The sequence below is a fragment of the Octodon degus genome, unplaced genomic scaffold (assembly GCF_000260255.1).
Source record: "Octodon degus isolate 3935 unplaced genomic scaffold, OctDeg1.0 scaffold00159, whole genome shotgun sequence".
NCBI classification, from domain to species: Eukaryota; Metazoa; Chordata; class Mammalia; order Rodentia; family Octodontidae; genus Octodon; species Octodon degus.
The window spans coordinates 3,372,167-3,391,980 of NW_004524735.1; the positions used below are offsets into that span (position 1 = coordinate 3,372,167).

The following is a 19,814-nucleotide window of genomic DNA, read 5'->3' on the forward strand; positions in this document are numbered from 1 at the left end:
TCAGGGATTTCTGTTTTTATTTCCAATCTGAGTTCCTCTATACCTTTCTGCAGCTGTTTCTTTATTTCAGAAGCCATTGATTCTTTGCTTTCAGCTGTGTGATTCCCAATTTGTTCTGTGTTAGTGTCCTCTGCACTTGTTATGGGTGAGCTTGGGTTCTGAGGTTGCATTTTATTCCTTCTCATCATTTTGTGTAGCACTGTCTTCTGACTTTGTTGTAGATCTTTGTTGCAGTTATAACCTTAGCACTACTGAAGTTCAGGTGCAGATCTACAAAGTTTGGATTTATCCCACTGTGCCTGCTTGGGTCTGGCTGCTGTGCTCAGCTCTTTCCTGTTGCTGCCCTTGGAGGTGAACCTGTTGTACCCCTCTGGCAAGATGTTCTGCTCCTGGACTAGCTGGGTGGTTCTGTCCCCTACAATCTCTGCAGGGATTGCACCTGCAGGTTTTCACCCAGGCCTGTATGCCAGGCCTGAGCTGAGTCTGGAGGGGACAAGATGGAGTAGGGGGGAGAGGCAGATCTCCCACACACTCACTGCACCTGTGCTAGGACTGGACCTGGGGGTTCCCCCAACGTGCCAGAAATTCCTACTCAGCGGGTGGGGTGGGGGAGGTGCTGCAGAGTGGCGGGGGGCGTCCCAAGGGGGTGGAAGAGGGTCTCACCCACTCTGCACCTGGGCTGGGACCAGTAGTAGGTCCCACTGGTGCAGGGTAGCTGGTAGCTCTCCCACACACTCACCAGGCCAGGGCTAGGACTGGGTCTGGGGGTTTCCGGAACACGGCAGAAATTCCTACTCTAATGCTAGAGATTTTAAAAGCATTGTCATAGGGATTGTGTTTCTAGAGAGCTGACTATGGGTCAGGGCTGTGCCCTTCTAGCACGTGGTCCAGACAACGTTAGTGAAGGTGACAGAGACTGGTTTTGACAAAGGTAGGCCTGAAAAAACACTGGAAATTTTTGCAACATGCATCATTTCTTCTTTCATCTTTTTGTTCATCTTCATCATGTTACAAAGTAGAAAAAGAAAAAAAAACAAAGAAAAAACAAAGAAAAACAGAAAACAAAAATCACAACCCTTTCTAATTTATCTATGCCATCCAACTTAGATATAAAAGATCCACAGCTGTTTGCCAATTACGTAACTTCCTAAGCTGTGTTACATATGCATGTGTATTTTAATGTCTGTAAACAACAAAATGATTCTAAAACCTCTTATTTAAAAATTCAAACTCTGAAAAACTGTACCAGTATTAAAATTTAAGAATAAATTGTGTATATGTGAAAATATAGTTTAAAATTATTACTTTGTTAACTAACTGAACCTAAATCTCTTGATATATAAGGACATATTACTTAAATCAACTTTCCCTGAATACCTGTGTATACCTCTTTCAAAAAAAAAAAGAAAGTTAAATTAGTAAAAAAGCAAAACACATATTCTGGGTCAGTTCTAGGGCTTACCATCACGAATACAGGAGACACCTACTACTCAAAAATTTTGGAAACGGCTATCTCACACAATTAAAACTGCACTATCGGGCCAGTGAAATAGCTCAACAGACTAAATTGCCTGCTTAGGCAAACTTAGGTAAAGTGCAGGGACCACAGTTCCATCTCTGGCACATGTCGTGCCAGCCCTGCCACCAAGCACAATGAGCTGGCCACCAAGTCTGAGCATGGTGGCTCACACTTGTAATCCCTGCGCTGGGAAGGCTGAAAGCAGGAGAAAAACCACAAGTCCAAGTTGCATAATGAGACCCTGCAACAACTAACTACATAAAAAGAACTGTACTACATACATTTTTATTACTGTCTTCAATCTTAGATAATGATGGAATAATTAACATAATATTGTGTCTAAAATTGAGTAGTAAAAAATTTGTCTAGTTAAAGAAATAACACTATAGCTAACACTGATTGCTTGTGGCAGACTTTCTTAGCTTGGGCAATGGTATTTCTTGCAATGCTGTTTTCCTTAATAATGTCCTTCAAATGCATCACAATTATCACCAGTTAAAACAAGTATAAGTGAACTTATTTCAAAACATTAGATTCCCTACTGAACAAAATGGACAAGTACTTTACCCTCAACTGGAGTCCATCATCAGAGATCTATGGCTACCAACTGTGTCTGAAACTGCAAAATCACATGGGATCTTAAATTTTGTTTTGGACATTTGCTGGTTCTAAGCCTTTCCCTCACCCTTACTAGGTGTCTGGTGCAGGAGGTCTGACCCTTCCCAGACCCAGCGTGAGCTGGCCCCAGCACAGCTTTTCTATTTCCAGGACCTTTTACTTCACTATAGCTTTTGAACGGGTCTCTACAAAATGATCCAGAAGTTTCTGCTTCATACATACAAACAAAGTCAATGAATACAAGGAGAGGTTATTTGAAAAAAGTCATGTGCCTTTTCGATTTGGATACTTCTGTCATAGAAGACCTCAAATATTTCCTGGAACATTTCTGAAAAAAAAAAAAAAAAAACAACTATGGTTTTGATGGGAGAATAAAAACAATGGCCATGCTGGTATGAACTGGTATCCGATGGTCGGATGCTCTTAGTTCACCCTCCCATAATTACCAAGGAGTTGTATTAAATGAGACAAATCTAGCTATATAAATTTGGCTCCTGATTTTGGTTCAAATACTTGCAGGAAGATGATGTCAGTGTTTTGTTGTATAATCGTCAAAGCATGGAGGGACTCAATAGGAAATCACAAGGCGAATACCGTCGTTGTCCAAAACATCTTAAAATGATACTACTCATCAATACTAAGGGTTACCTATTTCTTTAAAAATTTTTTTTGTCTTGCTAGTTTATCTATATGGTCTAGAAAGCCAACACCAGGTGTGTTTTAAATTGCAGTATAAATAACTGAGCTAAATTTGCTTTTATTTTATATTCTGGATCTATAAATACCTTTGAACCATGGAAATTAAAGCATATATCTATGAAACCACGGTTCCTGTTCTTCCTTATATTTATCAGCACTGAGGAAGAAAACAGCACGAGCTGTGTGTTGCATGCAACCGTGAGATCATGCTAAGTTTGATTTCTCAGGGCAGCAATACTTCATCTAGGATCATTGTATAGTAAATAACTGGTTTCTTAGGCAAGAGTACATCTTCTGTGAATAGGAATTCTTACTTACATTAGGAGATCATTTTATCTTAGAAAAGTGTTCCTCAAGTCTAACCAGTATTTGATAAAACTAGCAATTCCAGAAAAACTAGCTCATATTTCTATAAAATAATTCATGCTTTGTTATAAATATTTAATCTTGGGCAATAATTAATACTATCTGTCATATATTAAAAATCAACAATCCCATAAAATTTATTAGCATTACATAAAAGAAATACCAGTTTAAAAATCTTGTCATGAAGTTTCCTCAGATGTGCATGACAAAAGATGAAAGAGAATTCCTTTGGAATTAAGCTCCAACTTGAAACTTGAGATTCAAACACTGGATTATATCGTTCACTCTAATGGTATAGAAACCAGAACTGGATGTAGGAGTGAGGATTGTTGTGCATGCGTATAGGCCTAAATTTTAGAGGAATAGGTGAGGAAATATATTTTTCAATAAACAATCAATTTCAATACTTTTTACTTGTTTTTTTTTTTTTTTAGTGATAAATGATGTAGTAGTTTTTCCACTGAGTTTCTCTGATATTTGACCTGTTACATAAAATAAGCAGGTGACACTAGCATTTCTCAAGTGTCTAGGTCATAGGAAGAAGGCACTCAGCATTGCATGAGGAGATGGACCAGTATAAAAAGGCTGTAAACTTGTTCAAAGCTTTGGAATTTCTTCAATGCCAAGAGATCTCTTATAAACAACTTATATCTAGATTATAGTGCTCAAAAAGACTTTGTGACACAAAATAAGTATTACAGAAAAAAAACCATAATCTTAAGTAACTCGACAACTTTCTGAAGTGATTAAATCTATCAATACGTATTTTCCTGCACTCTTCCCTAAGAAAATACATTGATTTCTTTGTAGCACTTTTCATTTGCTAGAAGACTGTTTTCCACAGATAACCACAAATCTTGAGAACACTGTTCCCAACATGCTATCGTTAACAAGCTTGATGGTACAATTTTGTTGAAACTCAAACATTTAGTCTTTGGGTAGAAAAAATGGCTGCTACCTGGGCCTAGAAAGAGTATCAGGGACTCTGGTGAAAGCTTAACTCACACCAGACAATTTGAAGAATAAAGTCCTGCAAGGATATTTATCCAACACTGTTTAATGTGCGCATTTTCTCATGTCACGATTTTGGTTTTTCACTCGCATTATTTATAATGGCAGGATTCGTGGAACTTTTGTTCTCCTTTTTCTTGGAACATTATTTTCTTGATGAGAGGGAGATGAAAGTAACTGAATAAAAGACCAGGAAAAAGTGCAGATGCCCTGGAGAGTGGAGACACAGTCTATGCCCATGTGTCCTCCTGTACTGCAACACTGCGGGACTGCCTGTGTTCTGATTCCCTGGGTACCTTCAATGCTCATTCACAGCATCCCAGCACACAGGACCAGGGAACAGCCTGCATGTGGTGGAGACAACTATACTCCTCCAGGAATACAAAGTTGGCCTCTTAAAAAGTATACAAAAACTTTGTGCTAAAACAAAAAGAAAAGGTAAGTTGACACACGGCCTCTGGCCCTAACCCAGAGAAAAAAGCGGAGGCAGGCAACCAGCTGCTCCCCATCTGCTGACTAAATTGTGGATTTAGCCAGCTGCATTTTGTTCTCCTCGATCATAACATGCTTGGCAAATTCATTAGGATTAAGTCCCAATTTTTCTTTTAGCTTGTTGAGCTCAAAATCATGAAGAATCCTGACGGTCATTATTTTTTCCCGCTTGATTCTGTCCACAACATCTTTGGGCACATCGGGAATCATCCAGGCCAACAAAAACTTCACAAGAAACACGATGTGCTGGGGGAATAGAAAGGAAAACCAGAGATCCTGTTAGACTTCTCTGAAGATCTGCAGGATGTGCTTACAAATCTTTCCACTCATTTTTGTCTAAAGAGAAGGCTAACCAAGAAGAATTAGCCCTGTTGTGCAATTTTCACACACACACACACACACACACACACACACACACACAGAGGCAATAAACAACTTGACTATGAGGCTGGAGAAATTCGATTCACACATGGTTATTGAATAAACTCTTTATCTGTGATCCTTTTCAAAGCCTAAGAAAACAGCGTATAGGAACTTCACTGGTTGGTGAAAAAAAGTTAGGTTTTAATCTTGTAGTTGGTGATATGGTGATTGACAGTGGAAACTAAAGACAAAATAATAATTTTAGAAAAACAGAAGAATTTGGGAACAACTAGAGCAAGGATTTTTGAAAGCAGTGGTTTTTTTTTAATGATTTTATTGAGAAACAAATACCAATGAGACAGTTTCAAAGCTGATCAGTAGGACAGCTTCAATAATAAATACACTGCACACTGTTGTCTCTGTGGTTATACATTGTACAATATGCAGACAAGACATGCCATCCACAAACACTATTAGAACAAATCTTCTTATTCATTGAATTAAGAGAATGTAGCTGTATATCTATCCTAACTATTTTGAATATACAGATACAAAATGGTCATTCATTTGTTTCCCCTTTATTTGTTTAGTTCTGTCAGAGAAGGGTATTCCATCATCATTTAAATATTGTAGGTGCGTGAATTCAACAAAATATTCCACTATAGACCTGTAGTTCATAATAGTAGTGTGTCATCTGCAGGACTGGCAATGTCAGAAGTTGTTGACCTGAGCCCTATACAGCCAACACCAATATGGTGAAGGCAGTGGTTTAGGGGGGAATTGAAAAGAAGAATGTGAGGTAAAATTTGTATAAGAAACAATAAAATCACTAGGCCCTCACCCCATCTCTGCCCTGTGTCTGTTCTCCTCAAACACACCTCCCAGGTAGCAGAGGAATAGCTTATTTTTAAACCAGAAAGTTGCACACTTAGGAATAACATACATAGTCAAGGATGGAGGCAGGAACATTCTAAAGTTGAATGTTCAAAACATTCAGTTCGACCCAGTCAGTCATTGTGATCTCAGGTCATTCACCTTCCTCAGCTCTCAGGCAGCCAGGAAATCAAGAGATGAGAAGTTAGGGAATTTTTCCCTGGGAAAAATAACCTATTTATGGAAGCAGATGCATGAACATTCTGTAAGTGTCCAATGAGAAGGTGGGCTCCTCACCTGACCCTAAAACTCATCTGAGTGACAGTACACAAAACAAGGTCAGTGAGTACTCAGGACATAAGAGAACCTGTACTGTAACATCCGGTAACTCAGTGGTGTCCCAAATTTTCTGATCAAGGAGAACATGGGGCCACAGAGGAAAGTGATTGATGATGTATAATGTGCCTAAGGAGAGTTACCAAGAGAGAAAACATTCTCTCAGGTTTTAACAGAGAGCAAATTGGTCAAGCAATGGCTGTGATTCATTCACATGGCTGACACTGACAAAAGATCTATAAACTGTGGTACAGGGTTTCAGGGTAAATCCTGAGGTTATGTGACTGATCTTGGCAGATAAAAATTTATATTTCCTGTTATATAGGTTTTGCTTCATCTCGGTCTTAAGCATCCAGCAGAGAAGTATGCAAATGAAGTATAAAACATAAAGCCATATGAATATGCTGAGCTGTAAAAAGCTCAAGTTAACAACTTCTGACATTGTCAGTCCTATGGATAACCCACTACTATTATAAACTACTGGACTATATTGGATTATTTTGCTGAATTCACACACCTACAATACTTAAATGGCAATGGAACACCCATATCTGACAAAACTAAAACAAGGGGGATCTAAATGAAGGACCATTTTGTATCTGTATATACAAAATAGGATACATATACAGCTACTTTCTCTTAGTTCAATGAGAGGAAATATTTGTACTAATAGTGTTTGGACAGGATATCATGTCTGCATCTTGTACTATGAATAATTACTATGAAGACAACAATATGCAATGTATTAATTATTGTAACTATCCTACTAACCTGTTTTGAAACTGTCTCATTGCTACTTGTTTCTCAATAAAATTAATGAAAAAAAAAAGAGTACAAGCAGGAGGAGCAGAACTTGCAGTTATAAAATAAATTTCCTGACATGAATACAAAAAAAATAAATAAATAAAAAAAAACAACCAAGAACAGAGAAGAAAGAAAGGTAATTAAAGCCCCCCCCCAAAAAAAAGAATGGCAAATAACCACTTAAATCTCTTCAAAAAAGAGAAAGTAAATGCTAATTAGAAGTTTGAAAGAAGGGTATTATCTGAAGAACAGAAGTTAGAACAGATACATATAATTCAAATAAATTTCCCAATTTCAAGTGTATGAACGTTCTCAAATCTATGAGCCTCAGGGATTATCCAGCATGAGTATTTTGTCAAATAGCAAGGAACATTCTGGTAAGGTTTTATGAAAGCAGGACTGGTGAGAGAATCTTTAATGTTTACTGAATTAAAAGAAAGAAGCTCAGAAACAGAGACTGGAGGGTCACACTAGCTGTGTCTTTTACAACTCTAAGCTGAAAGTAAATGGAGTGATAAATTAATAGAATTTAACAATATCTATATGAATTTGGCATTTTAAAGGGAAAAAATCTTTTAATGTTAAATTCTATAACAATTACATGTAAGAAAAAAAGACCTCAAAATTGACTATGCATAATTTTTCCTGAGGTTACTGAAAAAAATGTGTTTCAATGAAGCTAGTAAAGGGATTTCTGATGAAATTTCTCAGACCAAAAGACAATCTAAGCTTCTGAGTGAATACATGGGATTTGAAGTCGTGGTGTGATCAAAGCATGCAGTGATTTTTAAGTCAAAGCAAAAGACACATTGGCATCATTCTACCTCAAAGTACTTCTCTTCACTTTACAAACACTCTGGTTCTCATCAGAGTCTCTGCAGCAGCTTTCGCAGTTTCTGTGGCCACACCTTGGAAAGAATTTGTGAAAGAGGACTTCCTGCGCTGCTTCAGAAAGTGGCAAGAATGATGGCACAAGTGTGTTCAAATGGAGGGGAAGGGCTTTCAGGATGACTGATGACAATGCGTGCTGTACCATGACATATTGTATTTAAACATTCACAGTCCCTTGTTTCAAGCTCTGAAACTTACCTCTAATACCAGCGGATTAGACTTAAGCTACCTACTTATGAGTGCTGCCTATTAGATCCAATTGGTCAAGTTAAATAACTAAGTATAATTTGCAAAATTTTATGACTTAAAATAGCTTCTTGAACCAGAACATGATAATAGACTTTTTGTAAAACAGCAGACGCTCTTTCCTGTTCCTAACATCATCAAAAATGCTAGACATTTCTGTTCCTTTTCTGTCACCATGGTATCTTTAACAACAGTCAATACATGATAGGCAGCCCCAGACACTGAAAAGGTCCCTACTCAGCCTTCTGCCACAACGAATGATTCCATCAAAACAACTTACTGAGATAAGGCTTTCTAATGCACAGCTACTTTACAAACAGTGTGGCCGACCTGAGAGGAGGAAGCAGCAGGGAGAAAAGCTGAGAACACTTACTTCCATAATTATGATGAACGTCATCTTGGCAGCCAGGACGTGCCAGAACTGCATATTATGAAGGTACTTATTCTCACTGCCAGGAGGATTTCTATAATCTTGGTATCTGGAGAAACAGAAATAAATAAATAAATAAATAAATAAATAAATAAATAAAAAACAGTAGATTCAACTAGAGTGACTCGGCCTAAACTCTTATTATTCATTGACCCCAGAAGGGAGGTCATAGGAAAGCAACTGATGCAGAACATTTGCTGTGTCATATAATAAACTTGGGAGCAGGTGCCATTTCTATGCAGTACATCTCTAACAGGAATCTATAAGGGAAACCTCTCTCTTGTCTTGCAAAGAGAATCTTCAAGAATGAGCGAGGAAGCTTTGCAGCTTTCCATTTCCTTTCTTTTTTATCCTCCAGACACTTAGTTCTCTATCCATCCCTTGACCAAAAGTGATTAACAACCATTGTTAAATGGAAGGGACATCGTTTTGGTTTATGTTTAGTCGTGCCACAAAGCCTCATGCCGTCATGGGGCAGATTTCTAGAGTTTGTGATTAACTCATGACCCACTGGAATTATGGCTGTGAGTGCTGCTGGGAGTATGGTTGTGAGTACTGCACTCAGGCTAGAGCGGATAGTCTGAATGCAACTTAAGGGAGACACTTAAGCCACTTGTTCTCTGTGGCTGTTGTAGCTGCTGCTCCTCCCTTTTGCTCTTGCTGTTTTGCTGCCTTCTGCCTCCATGAACTGCTGTCCTCTGCCTCATGCCACTCTGCCTTGGAGCCAGCCGAGTATGGACTGAAACCTCCAGCAACTGAGCTAAATAAACCTTCCCTTCCTTCATTTTGAGTGCCTGGTATTTGTTCTAGCAATGAGAGAAAAGTAACTGAGGCACACATTTTAATCCTTAGCCTATTTGACTTTTAAAGAATGAAATTGGTATTCTTCATCATTTTTGTTTTCTTCAACCTCTATTTTCTCTTGGAAGGGTTGGCTCTGCATTACTCTATTTTTCTAGATTTTTCTTGGTACTTAACTTTGTAATCTCATTCTTTTCTATAAATTCCCCACTGAGCCGGGGAGATGGCTCAGTGGAATAAGCACTTGCCTGGCAAGCTCAAAGGGCCTCAATTCAATCCCTAGTTCCACCAAAAAAGTAATAATAAATAAATAAATAAATAAATAAATAAGAAAAAAAATAAATTTCCCACCTATTGCCGATTTGCCAAGAATTACTCTCACTGGAAAATGATGAAATGTATAAATCTGACAACAATGTCCGTGCACAATCATTATGCTATGAATTGTTTATATCCAAATACAGAACAGAATCTGTTATCATTTTTTATCATATTTTGCTGAAATCCTAAAGGAATCACTTGCTTAACATTTAAGTGACCTCAGTGTTTGTCTGCCTATATGTCATTTTAAAATTTTATAGAATAAATATACTCATGTATACTGAGTATTGAAGCAGCAGATTTTGCAATCTTATTTCATATTCTTTACTCAGAAAGAAAAAACCCAGCTTTAGATGAGATACCTGGTGGATGATCATATTATTACATAATTGTTTTCTTCTTTTCTAAGGATCCATAGTTAAATTCAACTAACACACACAGTATATTCATAGTGTAGGATGCGTAGATATTACAATTTGAGACCTTCGTTGTTGAGGAAACTGAGAAAACCAAGATACTGCAAAATCAACATGATCATTACCCCCAATAGTCTCTTCTTTTTTACACTGCTCCTTTCAAAATCAGAATCATGCAATATGAGAATCCAGAAATTGAATCATGCTATTTATTCAGGATTTGTTTTTGCCTCAAGTAAATTCCTGACATGTTGAAATGTGAAAGAAAAAAATTAGAAGTATATTTAAATAGCAAGATCAAAATCTAGACAGAAAAATCATACCTGCACGTGGTGAAGTCTCGCTTTTCCAAAGGTACAGTGTGGTTTGGAAAATCAGCTATCAGGAATATCGACAGACTGTTGTTGACGTAGCCGCTCAAAGGCTCTGTGGTGTTTGTGGAGTAAGCATAGTAGTAAACTAAGCGGGGGATGATGTCCGACGTGAACGCAACTATAAAAGCCTGGATGACAAAGCAAGAGGAAAGATTATGAGCTGTAAAAATCCTGGATCTGTGCTGGAGAGATAGCTCGGCAATGTGAGTACCTGCCTGGCAAGCTCAAGGTCCTGAGTTCAATCCCCAGTACCACAACAAACAACAGCAACAACAACAACAACAACAAAAAACCCATGGATCTGTGTATCTTTCAGTCCTACAAGTCTTCTGGTTGCAAACAGATGAAAACATAATTAATGATAGTAATGTGCCACTCTTTGGCCTACAGTGCGAAACAGCTCATTTATAGTACTGAGTAAATATTCCAAGATTTAGTAGCTAAAGTTGGCTAAATTGGGAATTGAAACTCAATGCATCTGTCTTAATACAAAACAAAAAATCCTTGCCTTTTCCTATTTCTTATTTTTCCATTTGTGTTGATTTGTGTTTTGTTGTCCACACCCGCGAATATGCTTGGCTGTGTTGGTGGGGGAGACCAGGAAAGCAAAGGCGATAGGTCCCGGAAATCTGGGCACAGCTCGCTGCGACTTGACTCCACGGAGATGTTATTTTCTAGAACTTTCTTGAGTTCACAAATTGTGTAAGTAGCTTGTTTCCCTTAGAATAGACAAGTTAATTGGCAGCCTTCTGGCTCTGTCATCAATGCTTTTAGTGGCAGAATTTTTAAATTTATTATTACTTCTATGGCTGCTATCTATTCAAACTTTATTCCTTACTGAATAAATTTGGAGTTTTTATTTCCTTAAAACATGCTAGTTTCAAATAGATTGATGTTTACAATATGGGGAACATGCAATCCTTCATACTTTTCAGGGCTTTGTTTGTACCATGCCTTTTGTTGTTGTTGTTGCTAAACTTTAGACTATCTAGCATTGTTAGGCTCTTGTTTCTTTTTTTTTTTTCTTTTGCTTTTGTTTTAGTACAGGGTCTTTAGGGTCTCACTGTGTAGATCAGACTCGTAGTGATTCTCCCATTTTCAGCCTCCCAAGAGCTGGGATTACAGATGCGCACTACAATGCCCAATCTCAATTGCCCTCTTAGCGCACTCCAGGGGCAAAACCAGCACAGAAGGCTGGGGATCGAACCCCGGTCCCTGCATCTACCTAAGCAGGTGCTTTAATTTGCTGAGCTATCTGGCCGGCCTATAAATGCACTATAGACATAAGTAAATGTTTACTTTCTGACTGTGGTATATAAATGTGTGTATCATCAATCTTCGATGGATTGTTCAAAAAATATCAGCACTTATTTATATCTAATTGGCCACATAGTAAGAAATAATATGTAGTTTTGCTTTTTTAATTTTTTTTATGTATTACATAAGGTCTCACTATGAGTACAAGGTCTAACTATGCAGCTTGGACTCATAGTGGTCCTCCTGTTTTCAGCCTCCCCAGCACTAGTATTACAGGCATGCACCACCACGCCCGGACCCACCAGCTTGGTGCATCCGGGGGTAGCAGGGGGGCGGGCACAGCATGCAGTACCAGGGAGCAAACCCAGGTCCTTGAGATTACCTAAGCAGGCACTCAGACTGCTGAGCTATCTCTGCAGCCCTGATATATTGAAATTTTAATAAAAGGCTTTTTAATTTTTCTTCTCCTTTTGAGGGTCTGCATGCCATACATTTCTTTTTCTTATTCAGTGCATGAACGTTCAGGATGTTTTGTATTTCTGGCCTACCACCGTGAGGAAAGAAGTGCAGAGAATGAGAGGCGTACCACTCGCCTGTCTCCATTCCCAAGGAGACAAATAAAATGCCAAGAAGCCCCGGTGAGGCAGCCCGACTTACATTAGTTGCAACTGAAAGCACCGCCACGCCAGCCAGAATGTCCTGCCACACCCCTATGCTGTGCGCCTTGGCAGCCACGGGTCTCCTGTACTGAGTGGTCAGCTTCCAGGCGTCCACGCGGATCTCCACAATGTTGTTCATCAGTGCAAAGAGAGGGGCCAGAGGGAAGGAGGCCACAAAGAGTGTGACAAATCCGAACTGGATCACTGAGGAGAGAAGAAGAAGAAAAACATGAGCTCAGGATCGCCAGAGCAGGGGCAGCGGTCCAGTCGCTCCTGTCCTTCTTTCATCGGGAAGAGATAAACAGCATCAGACGATCCATGTCTCCTTCCATCTGCCTCCTATCACAGGGGGCAGTGATGCAGTTACCTTCTAGAACTGGAAGAAGGAACTTAGATGGAGAACTCAGTTGTCCTGGTACTGCCTCGCGAGATCCAAGTGTCTAAAGACAGAATCTATTCTTTGCCTTTCATTATGGGATAAGTTTCCTGTTACCCTAGTCCTTATGTTTTCTTTGGCACTTAGATTTGTGCTGGATACCTAAATATCTTTTTTTGAAAATCTATATGCTTTTTTGATTAAGATGATGACTGATTCATTTGCATGCTTTCCATGGCTGGGATGTGTATATAAAATTTTTATAAATACACAATATATGCATATGTATACGTATATGCAAATATATGTAAAATGATGTGAAATAAACCAGATACCAAAGGTGAAATATCATGTAGTTTCTCTTATCAGAGAAATTCAAAGTATAAATAAGAAGATATAAAACAAAATATAAGAAAGATGAGAGACAAGAGAGAGGTAGACTCTGTGGAGCTGGGAAAGGGAAAGGGATCTTTAGTGGAGACTGGGGAGATGAGGAATGGAAGTGAAGGGGAGATAAGAACTACCAAGTGTGATACAGATAAATCACAATACCGCACAGTGAATGTATTCATTATGTATTGCCATCCCATGCTAATAATAAATTTTTAAAAATACAAATTTTATGGAATAATGTACTTGTGAAGACCCCCATATTTTACACTCTTTTGGCATTTTCCTAAATAAGCTTTTCTGTCTCACCTCATTAAGACTTAGCCAAGAGCTGCTAGCCGACTTCTCACTTTGTTTATTGGTTTCTAACAATGTTTGTACTAAGGGAGCCTGCACAACTGACAGCTCGAACTTTCCACACAAGTGAAGGAAAAAGAAGAGAGACATGGCTTTCTAGTAAGGAAGGAAGAAAGATTATTTTCACCAGCTCTCTATTTTTAAATGAATCCTCAGTATCTTTGGGCTTCAGCTTTGTTTTGTTTTGCAAGATCACAGCATTCTGGTTATTAAGTCATAAATATATAGTGACACTTCTCTCTCTCTGATTTTCTTTCCTGAACAAATATAAAGCAGAGATATCAAATAGAGGAAACATCAATTAGGAGGCTCAAATCTAGATCTCTGGCTAGAACTGTCGTGGCTCAGAGAAAATTAATTGGATTATTGAAATTTCAGTCTCCTCAACAAATAAAGCATGCCAGTAATGACTAAACAATTACTTCAAGATTAAAGATAACTGGGAAAGTTTCCAGGATAAATGAACTAAGTTGCATTTCATAAAATGGTAGTTAATCTTGTGATGAAAACTCCATGTCCTCTTTTAATTTCTTTTTTTTCTCTTTTAATTTCAAAACTAATGCTTAATATACACATGCAATGATTTAGAAGTTATACAATTAATAAAAATTATAGCCTTACTGCCCCTAAAACAGATATTTTATGCATCTTTATAAAACACACTTTCTTCCATGTGTCCTAAGTTTACCAATTTCATTTGGAGGTAACACATTCATGTATTGTGCTAAAGAATCAATTTCGAATCATCTCACTCATCTCACTATGATATTATGGGATTTGGGAGCCAGTGAAAAAAATCTGTTCTCTGTAGAAAGAAAATTTGTTCTCTAGAGAAGCAAAGGAACTTGAGTGGAAATTCTGAGTGTGGTGCAGGTACAGTCCCCGTAACTATCTCTCCTAAAATTTCACCTCAACGTAGTTTCCCTGTTCAACACTTGGAATATTTTATGCATTTCTCATTTTAAGCCTCTATCTAACTTATACAACTGTGTTAGCATTTTTTAGCCAAGCCTAAAGGATATACACTAAACAATGTCAGATTTGGAAATGTTTTCTAACTTATTTTTTTCCAAGCAGACAAAGAAGATAAAATGATTTGGTTCGACATTATTAATATTCAGTTGATAAGAAAAGATGTCTCTAAGCGTGGTGTTTGGAAAATAAACTTTATTCTGCTTAGTGGGATAGGAACGTTATCAATCGTTCTCTTATCTCCATTCATTCATCCTTTTACCCACCATCCAATGATGTCAGGCACCTCACCTACCATAAGCCTGGCAACAAGAAATATTATGGGATGAAAACTTCCATTTTTTTTATTCAGGTTGGCTCTGTGCTTCATAGTACTGATTGAGAATTACCTGTTTCTAAATACTCATAGAATAAGCCAAGTTGTCCAAAGCACTGAAGATCGTGATCCTGTTCCCAACGACTATATAGTTTCTCAGAGTTGGTCCGAGCTTTTCGACGTCTCCACCAATTAAAGACCAAGCTGTTGGAAGTGACGAAAGTGAACATGAAAGAGAGCTAAACAGAAAGAAGCCACTAAGTTGGTGTGTTAAATCTGAAATGCCACTAAGAAAAGATTACTTAAGATCAAACACAAAGAGATTCGTGACATGAACTGAAGCCCAACTCAAAATCTAGAGTCATTTTCATGATACATGTTCCTTATTTTTTTATTTTTAGGGTTATTAGGAAAACAAGAAGATCTTGACTGTTCTCAGGGACATATACTTACTCAGAGACATTGCTCTGCATATCTGTTTTATGCCAGTACCATGCTGCTTTCATTTATTTAACTTTTTTTAAACCAACTCAGAATCGAACTCATGGCCTCTAGCTTGCCAAGCAGGGGCTGTGCTGCTGAGCTATACTGCAGCCCATAAGCTGCTTTTGTTACAATGACTCTGTAGTGCATTTGATATCAGAATCTAGATGTCTGGATTATTTTGGTCATTCTAGGTCTTTTGAGATTCCATATAAATGTCTGGATTCTTTTTTCTAGTTCTCTGAAAAATGTCTTTATATTTTGATAGGGATTGCATGTACTTCATGTGGTGTTTTCGGTAACATGATCATTTCCACAATATTAAGGAACATGGAGTTCTTTGCTTCTAGCATCTTTCTTCATCCCATGTTCTATAAATTTTGTTTTAAGGACCTTTAATGTCTTAGATTAAATGGTTAGATTGTTTCCTGTTTAAAGTTTTTGAACTGTTGTGAATGCAACTGTTTTCCTGGCTTGTTTCTCAGCTAATCAAGTACTGGTGTACAGAAAAATCTGCTGATCTACAGGGCTGGGGAGAGAGCTCAGTATTCTTAGCACCTGCTTGGCAAGCACAAGGACCCAGGTTCGATCCCCAGTCCTACGCACTGTTTCAGCCATTGAAACCGGGCGTGGTGCACATGCCTGTAATCTCAGCACTGCGAAGGCTGAGACAGAAGGATCACTATGAGTATGAACGGTTTATCGAGACCCTGTACCAAATAAATAAAATATTTTTTAAAAGGATAAAATATGCTGATTCTTAATGTTGATCCTGTATCCTGATACTTTGGTATATTATTCAGATGTAAAAGTCTCTTGGTAGCATCTTTTAGAGACTTCTAAGTATAGGATCATATCATCTACAATTAAGCAATGTTCAAGTTCTTACCTTTCTATTTGTATCTCTTTTAGCTGTCTTACATAGTTCCGGTGAAAATTCCTAGCACTATATTGAATAAGAATGGTAAGAGCAGAAACACTTGTTTCTGAATTGAGAGAAGTGTTTAGTTTTTGTTCCCATTCAATGTGATTTTAACTATGAGATTTTCATAAAAGGCATTCTTATGTTGAGGTATGATTCCTGTTCCTTCAGGGGTTTTCTTATGAAAAGATACCGAATTCTGTCAAAGACGTTTTGTGTATCAAATCACCATATTTGTCTCTTATCATCTAGTTTATTCACATGATATATTTATATTGAACCATCTTTGTATCCTTTGAACTGGACCCAACTGATCATGGTGTACAATGCTGTACCACTCCTCTTTCCATCTCTATTTGTATTGATTTGGATTTCTCTTGATTTGGCTAGCGTGGCTAATAGCTAATCAATCTTGTTTATCTTTTGAAAGAATCAATTTGTTGTTATGTTGCCCTATTGTATTTACATTTAGTCCCTATTTCATTATTTTTCAGCTCTCGTATTTATTACTTCCTTCTACTGGCTTTGGTTTTGACTTGTTATAGTTTTATAGTGCCCTGAGCTGTACCCTTAAATTACTTACCTGAGCTCTCATTTGTAATGTAGGTGCTCACAGCTATGGACTTCCTTCACAGAGATTCTGGTAAGTTAGACTTCAATTTTCATTTGCTTTTAGGAATTTTAAAAATTTCCCTCTTAATTTCATCAATGACTGTTTGCTCAATAGTGAGCTGTTCGGTTTTCCGAAGTTCGCATCATTTCTTTAGTTTCTTTAGTCACTTTCTAGCTTTATTCTATTTGCGATTATTGCAAATTTTTTACATTTATTTGGTCTTTTTTTGGGAGAACTGTGAGTTGCTATGAAAGCATATTCTGAACATGTAGATATGTGGAATATTTAAAAGATGTCTGTGTCCCTTTGATCTACGGTGTATAGTTTAACTCTCATGGCTTAATTTTTTTTTTTTTTGAATGATTTAGTATAAAAGCTACCCAATACTGCCATATTGGCATTTGTATGTGTCTTTGTGCTGAGCAATGATTACTTTTTGAAATTCAGTAAACCAAAGTTCGGTGAGAGGATATTAATGACCATTATAATGTTTTGGCAGAGTGCTTCCTCTGCCAAGTGGACTTCGTGGGCTCATCGAACTCTGGCATGAGGTCAGCTTTGCTGGCCATGACAGCAGCCGCATCTGCTTCCTCTCAGATTCCACTTGCATGAAATACTCTTCTCCATCTCTTTTCAATGTGTTTCTTACTTTCCTGATGAGGTACATTTCTTTTCTTTTCTCTTTTTTTCTTTTTCCCACATAATACAAACCTTTACTGATGTGACTTTCCAGTTTCACATTTAGCTAACCTGTAGGAAATTACTGCTTGTGAAGTTTTGTTTTATAGCAGAGATGAGTAGCCATCATTATTTGAAAAGGCTACTGAAAAATTATGTCATTTTCCAAATACATATCAGTGTGAGGCAGCATTTTCTTTATTTCAAAACTTTTAACAGATTGAAAGCCAAAGCAAACATGAGATCATCGCTAGCCTCTATTAAGCTAAAGTTTTATGAGATTTGCAAAATTATTTAATTTCTTAAAGAAAATAAAGAACAGGGGCCGGGGAGATGGCTCAGTGGAATAAGCGCTTCCCTGGCAAGCACAAGGGCCTGAGTTCAATCCCCGGTTCCAGAAAAAAAAAAGAAAAGAAAAGAAAAGAAAAGAAAGAACAGCAGAAAAAAACAGAAATGATACAAAATTTTGCTAAACAATGGTTATACTGCATATTGTTGTATTCAAATTAGTTGTTCGGATTACCTGATATAAACATGCAAAATAAGTAAAACAATTTATTTTTATTTTTATTTATTTTTGTATTTTAGGGAAGGGCCTACAGGGTGCTCAGGGTCTCACTACTAGATCGGACTCATAGTCATCCGCCTGTTTGTAGCCTCCCAAGAGCTGGGATTACAGGTGAGTGCCACCACGCCCTGTCTCAAGGTTGTCTCTGCTTGCCCTGGGGGCAGGGCTGGGATGGCAGACCAGGGGATCAAACCCCTGGTCCCTGCACCTGCTTGCAGGCACTTTAATCCACTGAGCTATTTGGCTGGCCCCAAAAGAAACAATTTAAAACACAAAACAAAACAAAAATGGATGTTAACTGTTCCTTTCAATACACCAGTGGAAATTACAGTAAAATTATGCACACTGTCCTGTGCATACACCAACATATTCTATTCTCTGTCTCTGTCTCTGTCTAGCTCTCTGTGTCTCTGTCTTCGCCTCTGTCTCTCTCTGTTTCTGTCTCTGTCTGTCTCTGTCTCTCTGTCTCTCCGTCTCTTTGTCTCTGTCTCTCTGTCTGTCTCTCTTTCTCCCCTCTCACTCTCATTTCCCTCATCCCAGTTCTTCCTTCCCTTCCAATAGTTTCTTTCCCTCTCACAGTACCTATTGTTCCTTGTGGACTTTATTTACTCTTTCAGCTTCTTACACTAGGGAGACAATCTGGTGTTTATACATGCAGGTCTGATTTATTTCACTTATGAGTACGGTCTCTAGTTGCATCCGTTTACCTACAAAAGCCTCAATTGTGAGTCAGTTCCTGTCTGGAAAGCCAATCTTCTGGTCTGTCTCTTGGCTGGAGAATCGAGACCATTCACACTCGGGGTTAGTACTGAGAGGTATGTATTAATTCCAGTCATTTTCTTGTGATTCCCACATTGGATTCTTTCCAGTGCTCCTTTGATCCTACACTCATGCTTTTCTGGATCTTGTGTTCCTTTGGCAATGCTGGCTGAATGTTCATAAATTTCTTCAGTGTATATGCATATTAGAGGGTCTTTATTGCTTCTTTAATTCTGAGTAATAGCTTTGCTGGACTGCTAGTCTGTGTGGACACTTATTTAAAGACTTGAAATGCTTTGTTCCATGGCATTTTGGGTTTCCACAGAGAAGTCTGTATTTATTCTGTTGGGATTGCCTGCACAAATGACTTGCATTTCTCTCTTGGAGCTTTCAATATATTTTTTTGGCCGTACTATTTACCTTGTAAGTGTAACATGACATGGAGTAGTCCCTTCCTGATGCAGCCTGTTTGGGGTTCCACCTGCCTGCTCACCCTGCATCTTTTCCCAAATTGGGGAAATTTTTGAATTATTTTACTGAATAGAGATTTTGTCTTCAGCCTGTCCCTTGGCTCCTTCTTCCATATGAAAATTCATGCTTTTTTCTTCTGAGACTCAAGTTCTGTCCACTGCTTGATCCACTTTATTGGAAGCCTGTCCTCTGAGCTTTATAGTTCCAAGATTTATGTTTCAGTATTTACCTTCATCACTGTCTCTTTGTTATTTTCCATATTATTCAATATCTTTATTTCATTCAGCTATTTATTTTCAATTTCTTTAAAGACATCATTTTAAAAATCAATTAACTGGATCTTCAGCATTTCATACATTTTGATACCCTTGGATTCAGTTATTGATGAGTTATGAATCCTGTTGGAATCAAGCTACTTTCCTCTGCATACTGG

The 19,814-nt window shown here is 38.0% G+C and overlaps 1 protein-coding gene across 1 annotated transcript in view; it reads right to left on the reverse strand.

Annotated features, from left to right (window-relative positions):
* Window positions 1-3,596: 3,596 nt before the first annotated feature.
* Ano5 (anoctamin 5) overlaps window positions 3,597-19,814 on the reverse strand; it is a 95,930-nt gene continuing 79,712 nt past the window's right edge. Inside the window, exons 19-23 of the mRNA XM_023702836.1 lie at window positions 14,961-15,091; window positions 12,475-12,680; window positions 10,510-10,688; window positions 8,592-8,697; window positions 3,597-4,951 (exon numbers count right to left, since the gene is read on the reverse strand). Coding sequence (XP_023558604.1) covers window positions 4,730-4,951; window positions 8,592-8,697; window positions 10,510-10,688; window positions 12,475-12,680; window positions 14,961-15,091 — 844 coding nt within the window. The 3' untranslated portion in view covers window positions 3,597-4,729. The remainder of the gene's footprint in view (window positions 4,952-8,591; window positions 8,698-10,509; window positions 10,689-12,474; window positions 12,681-14,960; window positions 15,092-19,814) is intronic.